The sequence below is a fragment of the Propithecus coquereli genome, unplaced genomic scaffold, assembly GCF_000956105.1.
Source record: "Propithecus coquereli isolate 6110/MARCELLA unplaced genomic scaffold, Pcoq_1.0 Scaffold45, whole genome shotgun sequence".
Classification (NCBI taxonomy): domain Eukaryota; kingdom Metazoa; phylum Chordata; class Mammalia; order Primates; family Indriidae; genus Propithecus; species Propithecus coquereli.
Window position 1 is genome coordinate 8,837,391 of NW_012150285.1, and position 7,882 is coordinate 8,845,272.

At 40.0% G+C, this 7,882-nt stretch overlaps 1 protein-coding gene across 10 annotated transcripts in view; it reads left to right on the forward strand.

The window, feature by feature from the left end:
• Positions 1 to 2,710: 2,710 nt before the first annotated feature.
• Positions 2,711 to 7,882, forward strand: part of ABI1 (abl-interactor 1) — a 136,857-nt gene continuing 131,685 nt past the window's right edge. For 8 of the 10 annotated variants that reach the window (XM_012654872.1, XM_012654876.1, XM_012654873.1 and 5 more), the window contains exon 1: positions 2,711 to 3,050. In XM_012654872.1, the coding sequence (XP_012510326.1) occupies positions 2,934 to 3,050 (117 nt within the window). In that variant the 5' untranslated portion in view covers positions 2,711 to 2,933. The remainder of the gene's footprint in view (positions 3,051 to 7,882) is intronic. The other 2 variants (XM_012654878.1, XM_012654875.1) reach the window with 1 other exon arrangement.

The window sequence follows — 7,882 nt, forward strand, 5'->3', positions numbered from 1 at the left end:
CCAAGAACCGAATGCCTTACTTAGGGTCATGGTTCTTCAGTGAGATCTGCAGCTCCACCATTTGCAAAATCTCTGGCACTTGTGCAAGTGTGGCTGGAGACTTTGCTGCTCATGGTGCCCTTTCATTTTCTTACCAGTGTTTTTTGAAAAACAAATGTTTTAAATTTTACTGAGACCCAATTCATCATTTTTTATTTCTCATTTCATGTTTTTATGTCCTATTTAATCTTTGCTTAACCAAACTGCACTAACATTTTCTCCTGTTTTATTCCAGAAATTTTATAGTTTTATCTCTTTCATTTAGGTTTATGACCCATTTCAATGTGGTGTGGTAAGGGATTTTGACTCTCAAATTAAAATTTTTTTTAGAAGGTAATTTGAAACCCACTTTCTGCCATTGGATATAAAAGTTAAAGAAAAAAAAGAGAAACAAACAAAAAAAGAAATCCACATCACTGCACAAATTTGTGTCGAGACATAATTTGTCTCTACCCCCTCACTTTCAACCAGTTAAACTGAAGGAAGTACAGAAATCTGCAAAACAAGTATCTTGATAAAGGAATTGTATGAAGAACTCTTAAACTCAATAATAATGCCAAACAGTTTTTTAAAACAAGCAAAAAGATTTGAACAGATACTTCACCAAAGAAGATAGGAAGTACAGATAGAATTTATATGTGTTACTCAGCCTAGTTACTACTGGAAGCCTGAAAATTTCTTACTTTTCCTCATTGTAACTTGTGTTATGCCCTCTTTTTCATTTCTAATAAGGATTATTTGTATCTTTATTAATTTTACCATTCAAACATTTACAGCTTAACTTTTCTGTTTGCTTCTTTGGTCTCTGATAGGGATGTGTTAAAATCTTCTATTTATACCTGTTGATATGTTAATTTTTCTTTGTAAAGTTTTTGCTTTATTAATTGAGAGGCTGTGATGTTTACTTCTAAAAAGTTATAACTATATTTTATTGATGAATTGTTCCCTTATTATTATTGAATATCCCTCTATTCTTTATTTTTTTTGGCCTTGATTCTAATTAACTTGGTATTATTATTGCTATAACAGTTTTCTTCAGGATTATATTTCCCTGGTAAATATTTTTCCATCCTTTTATTTCAAGGATGGTTTTGTCTTATAGGTGTCTCTTATAAGCAAAATATAACTGCATTTTTTTTAACATATCATATAAAAAATCTCAGATATTTTATTTTTTTAACTTGAAAAAATTATTTTGTTAAGCCATGGGTAATCAAATTCACCAATTTGATTCACCGTTTTCATTATTTCTTTTTTTTTTTTTTTTTTTGAGACAGAGTCTCACTATATTGCCTGGGCTAGAGTGCTGTGGCGTCAGCCTAGCTCACAGCAACCTCAAACTCCTGGGCTCAAGCGATCCTTCTGCCTTAGCCTCCTAGGTAGCTGGGACTACAGGCACGTGCCACCGTGCCCTGCCAATTTTTTCTATTTTTAGTTGTTTGGCTAATTGGGTCTCGCTCTTGCTCAGGCTGATCTTGACCTCCTGAGCTCAAAGATCCACCCGCCTGGGCCTCCCAGAGTGCTAGGATTACAGGCGTGAGCCACCGCGCCCGGCCAAAGGATGACTATTACACCTATTCCAGACACTATGGAAAGTAATTCATTTATTTATTTATAGACACTGGAGTCCTTGATGGAGAATCTGGTGGCAAGGGAAATTACCTCTTTTATGTAAGAGACTTAAGTTTTTCCTTTTAGAGGTTAAACATTTTATGGCCCCTGGTAAAGGCAATATTCAATAAATACCTGTTTGTGGCAATTTTTTAATTTGGTTGGGTAATGTTGTTATTCCTATAGTTACTATGATTCCAAATGATTTCAGGGACAGAAATAAAAATATGGACTTTAAAGTGATCTTTAGTTTCCTTTTCGCACTTTGGACACCACTTTTCATAGCACATTATGTGAAAAGTATTTAATGTTCCTGTTGAAGTAAAAAGCTTAAAATACAGGGCCTTTTGAGACTCTTCCAAAGCAGCTGATGATAAAACAAGAACGAAAACAAAAGTGATCATGCACAAACAAGAGAAATAATGTGTACATGACTTAAAAAGTGTAACGAGATGTATCCAAAGGAGAGTCAGAGGAAAAAGAGATTAGGACACGAAAGAACTAAAAATTTTGAGTGTTTATGTTAAAACTGTGAGTCTTTAATGGTACAGAATATCCTTACTCAACTTGTACCCCCAATGTGCAGTACAAGGCTTGGTACACAGCTGGCAATCAACAAATGTTCGCTAAATTTTAAATGAATTAAAATTCATTCATGGGGGCGGAAGTTTACAAAGTAAAGTCTGAGTCGCGTTATCTCTAAGAAGACAGAGGAAGTAAAGATTTGGAGTTTTCTGTATTTTACCCCTTTTTAGTCCGTATCCTGAATGGATGTCGCAGATTCACCATTTCCTAATTAACCAAGTTCTGCCAACTTACACAGCTTTCTCGGAAACGATTTCACTCCCCACAGTCACCCCGTGGCGCCATCTTCCGGAGCTGTGAGGAAACCGCGGTCTTAACACCGCCACCCTCCGTCGTCGTTCTTTACGGCGCCCCTCCCCGTCGCTTTTCGGAGGCTCTCTGGACGCATGCGCCCTAGACGGGACGCTAGCCTATGAGAGACTACAATTCCCAGAAGACCGTGCCAAAGGAAAAAAAAAATCCCGTGGCTGAGGGCAGACATGAAGGCTCGCGAGAGAACGAGGTTCAGGAGGCTGCGCGCAGTGGGTGGAGGGAGGCTGGAGAGAGTGAGGAGGAAGAGGAGGAGGTGCACTCCCACAATACCAGGCGGGAGGGCGGGTAGGCGGTTTGTATCCGGGCTGTGAGGTGCTCGGAGCCTCGGCGGACCTTGCTGCCTCTGTCTCTTTAACGCGAGAGGAAGCGATGCAGAGGGGTGGAAAATGGCAGAGCTGCAGATGTTACTAGAGGAGGAGATCCCGTCTGGCAAGAGGGCGCTGATAGAGAGTTACCAGAACCTGACCCGGGTGGCGGACTACTGTGAAAACAACTACATACAGGTGAGGAGCGCGGGCGCGCTGGCGGCCGGCGGGCTCTGGCTGGGTGGAGGAGCCGCCGCGGCCGCCCGAGTGACCAGCCCGCTGGGCGGGGTGGGGAACTGCCCTAACCTCAGCCGCTGCCCCGGCCCCGGCCGAGGAGGGAGCAAGTGGCCCGGCTGAGGGAGTCGGGCTGCGATACAGGAAGTGGCTGTGGTGGCTGGAACCCATGGAAGGGGAGAGAGAAAATGGGCGAGGGAGCCGGGAGCCCGCCGCTGCCGCAGCCGGCGCCCCCCTGCCGTCCGCTTCCCCGCGGACTCGGCCGCCGGAGTCGCGCTGCCCCCCGGCAGCTCCCGTTCGCCGGGCTTCTGTCCCGGAGTCCCCAGCTGCCGCCGCGCTGCCTGTGCGCCCCCGGTCTGGGACCGGGAGAGTGAGAGGAGAGGAAAGGGCAGGGACGAGGCGCAGGGAGAAGCCGCAGAAGGGAGAGGAAAAGCGGGGTGTGTGTCGGCGGAGAGTGGGGTGGGGGCGATTATGTCAGTTCAGCCCAGAGGGTGTGTCTTTTATTTATTTATTTTTTTAAAAAAATTTGTCATGAGTCACATTACAGAGACCTCCCGGAGGAGAGGAGGAAGCGGGTGTGGGGAGTGAGGGAGTGCGTTTGAGAGAAGTTAATCTTAAAATTCATTTAATTGAAGGTTTGTAAATGTGCCTGCCTGTCCGTTTTCAAGTCGGGTTTTTTCCCCCTCTCATCATTTTCACTTCCTCCCCCACCATGATGTATTCTAGGGGTTGTTAGGGCTATGGTTAATGATAAAACACGAATTATTAACTACTTGGAGAATTGTCTTAAACACTCTCTCTTCCTCCAAAAGTTCTTGAACTGTAGCCTTCATAAATAACTTAAAATAGAATGGTGTCATTGCCGTTGCTTATTTTCTGAGGTTTCTCTCTTGCAACCTAAGTAAACGTATAGAATATGAATCCAAATAGATTAATGAACATACGTATGTAGCCTTTGAACTACAACGTAAAATATCTCTTGTTGTAAGTTAGAAAATTCTTGGGACTTTATCTGTGACAGATGCTTTTCTGTTTATTTTTATTTTAATGCTTGGAAGTGAAGTGTGTGTGGTAGTTTTGTAGATCTTTAACTGTGTAAACCAACAGTTTGCAGTAGAAGCAAATAAAATAGCAGAGCCCTTTGTATCAGTATAATGACACCAAAAATGCACTTGTTATTGGTAAGGCAAGACCAAAACGTGGTTTGAAAGGTTAGGGTTATTGCAATTCATAGAAATTTATAGAAATGTCTCCCATGTGATTATCATTTTTAAGAACCATTAGTGTCTGTGTTGGTAAATGCTTTTTGTCTTTATTTTTAGAGGGAGATACTGTTTGCAGAATATTTTGAATATTTCTCAATTTCCATTATTAGTAACATTGTATCTTCAGCAGCACTACTAGGAATTTATCTTCATAATTTTTTTCAAGCTTTTTCTTTAGGAATTCTGATAAGTAAACTTGTTGAATGTCTGCTATGTCTACTGTATTACTTGTTTTTGCCAACTTTATATTTAGCCTTTTAAAAAGCGTTTTAAAATCTAGTAGAAATGTGCATATAGTTTGCAAATAGAAAATTGCTCTTGTAGTTTATCAATATTAAAAATACACAACTTTTATTCAACTTAACATGAAAAACCTTGGAATTGAGGAGAACCTTAATTTTCTGAAAGTTTTACCAAGATTTTGAAAGTCAAAGGGAGAGCACAGGAAGTTAAATAGCCCCCATTCCAGAAAAGTCATTTCTGCTCTTTAGAAGTGGGCAGATAAGTACTTCATAAAGGGGTGGCTCCTTTTTGTTTTGCATGTTGAGAAATCTGACAAGTATATGGTGTGGTAACTGCTATGTGTTGGCAACAGTTAGTAACTGTAAACATGTTTTAACCTGTGTGTTTACTATTTCTTTTTCAGATAGTTATATGCTGTAATGCTTCTTTTTCCCCCTCCCTGACCCCATCCTTTCCCCCTCCTGTCACCATCACATAACTTTGAAGCACTTTAAGACTTCATTGCTAATATGGGTATTAAGATAAGTCTTATTTCTCATGTAGTCTCTCACTTTAAAAAATATTAACACCACAGTGCCAAGAGCCATTGTTACTGGTCCCAAGTTTTTTTTTCTTTTTCTTTTTTTTTGAGACAGGGTCTTGCTCTGTTGTTCAAGCTGGAGTACACTGGTGTGATCATAGCTCATTGCAGCCTCAAACTCCTGGGTTTAAGTGAGCATCCTGCCTCAGGCTCTCAAATAGTTGGGACTACAGGTGTTCACCACCATGCCTGGCTAGTTTTTTAGTTTTTTGCAGAGATGGTGTCTCGCTATGTTGCTCAGGCTGGTTTTGAACTCCTGGCCTCTATCCATCCTCCTACCTTGACCTCCCAAAGTGCGATCATTACAGACACAAGGCACCGTGCCCAACCCCAAGTTTTTTTTTGGTGGTCCTAAAGCTGACACCAGTGAGGTATTCTGATCTTACTGAAAAAAAAAAAAGATTCACACATAGCGATGATGATATCAATATGCTAGTAACCTTTAAACTTTGGGCTGCATGATCCAGGCTACTAGTCACCTTCCCAAGGGGCTCAGACAGAGTCAGGCTCAGACAAGATCAGACAATGATGTGGAGGTTGATGTGGTAGGTGGTGTTGCTAACTTTGTTATGAATGGGTAATGAATAATAGTAGAAATAGCCACTTGAATGTCTACTGAGATCTTTGCATATCCTTTTCGTGAACTTTATTGGGTTATAACTTAACACCCTTCGTAAATACACCTCCTCTCAGGGAAAGTATGCAGTCACTTGTGTTTTGAGAATTTCTTTATACCGAAGGTGAGTTAAGTTATTGCGTAGGTGATTTTTATCCTGAGAATTCAATTTTCATTTTGTCGTTTTCCTGCAGTTTGAAAGCGTAGTCCAGTTTAGCTAAGGTGTTTAATTGAGTTCTTTTGGCTGTACTGCATTTGAGTCCTTGGAGTAGTTTATTAGCTCTGTGGGTCCTGTTGACTTTATTAAATTATATTATTCGCAAAAAAACTTCTCAGAAGATTCCACTGTCTTAAGAAGGACAGGTTTTAAAAGTCATTGTGAGGTAAATACTATTAAAAATAGAAAGTGTTTTTATATAGATATCTATGTGGACATTTGGAAAAAAGGTCTTTTTGCTTTTTCCATGTTTTGTTTGCTATGACCAGATTGAATTGTTTGGTGGATTATGGCAAGGACAGTCACCCCTTAACTTGAACATGCTTATTCATCTAGTCAGTTCTTTCTGCTCTACCTTAGGGTCCATACTGGCTTTGTTATGGGGACTGTTTGGGGGAATAGGAAGGAAAGCTAAGTGAAAAGGAGTAGAAACTGTTTAAGAAAGGTTTCTCAGGATGCAGATTGCTAGGACAACAAAGTCTTCTATACAGCTTAACTTTTAAATTTAATTTTTCTTTCTCTTCCTTGAATTCCACCAACAAGAGCTTCATTTGTGTTATCAAGCATGTTCTGCACTCTGGGAGTATAAAGAGGACATCATTACAGTATTTTCCCGTGAGCTATGTAGTTTAGCTTGCTTATTCTTCCCATGACATTTGCTTAGTTATACATGTTTGATCTTGGAAGGCAGGTAATTTTCGAGCAGGAGTATGTTGGAGTAGGTAAAAGCTAACATTTCTGGTACTGTACGTTTATGCCAGTTTATAAACTATGTCACAATCATAATAATTCTATGCTTTTTCTTTTTTGAGTAACAGATGGACAATCTGAGGTTCAGAGATGTTAAATGTCTTCTCTAAAGTACTCTAGCTTGTATGAGACAGTGCCTAGAATCAAACCCAGGTTTTCTGATTCCAAATCCTGAATTCCTTTTAATAAATCCTGAACGGGGTGCTTAACTGCAGCATAGGGGATAAAAAGAATGTGTGAAGAGCGTAATGGAGAAGGGTAGAGGGTAATATTAATATAATCGCCTCTATTTAGTGAATGCCTTTGCTGTCACAGTCCTGCTGGTTGATTTGTATTATCTCTGACCCTTACAAACTCCCCGCGATAGGCAGTGCTCTCTTGTATATATGAGGAAATTAGGACTCAGAAAAGTTAAATAAATTTTTTGTCTTATAGCTAGTAATTGGCAGTGAGGATTTCTGCCTTACTCTCACAGACTCCACAGGCTATGCTCTTTCCATATTATGTTGTTTCCACACCAATGAATCTGGAACTCAAGACTAGTTTAGGAATGTCATGGAATAAATAGAATAGGCTTTTGTTGGGCAACTCTGGGAACCTAATAACTCTTCTACCATTGTTTCTTTTGAAAAGCATTCTGAGTTTCAAGTTGTGAATATAAGCAGAGATGTGTTTATAATTTAGGGACTTTACTGTATCACCCCAGATTATAGTAGTAGTTTTGGCACTTGAGTATCTTTATCCAAAATGCTAGGGACCAGAAGTGTTTTGGATTTCAGATTTGTTTTGGATTCTGGAATATTTGCAGTATATACTTACCAGTTGAGCATCCCTAGTCTGAAAATCTGAAATTGGAAATGTTCCAGTGAACAATTCCTTTGAGTGTCTTCTTGGCACTCAGAAAGTTTTGAATTCTGGAGCATTTTGAATTTCGGATTAGGGATACTGAGCGCGTGTAGGAATCATACGCTGGTTTTTCACTGAGCTCCCTGTATCCTTTTCTGTGAAGGATCCCGTTTTTTTTTTTTTTTTTTTAATTCTGATTTCATCGTTGCAATTGTACTAAGTAATTTTGTAGAAGAATTAGTAGAGGTTAACAAAAAATGTCTTGAAATATTTTGGGTA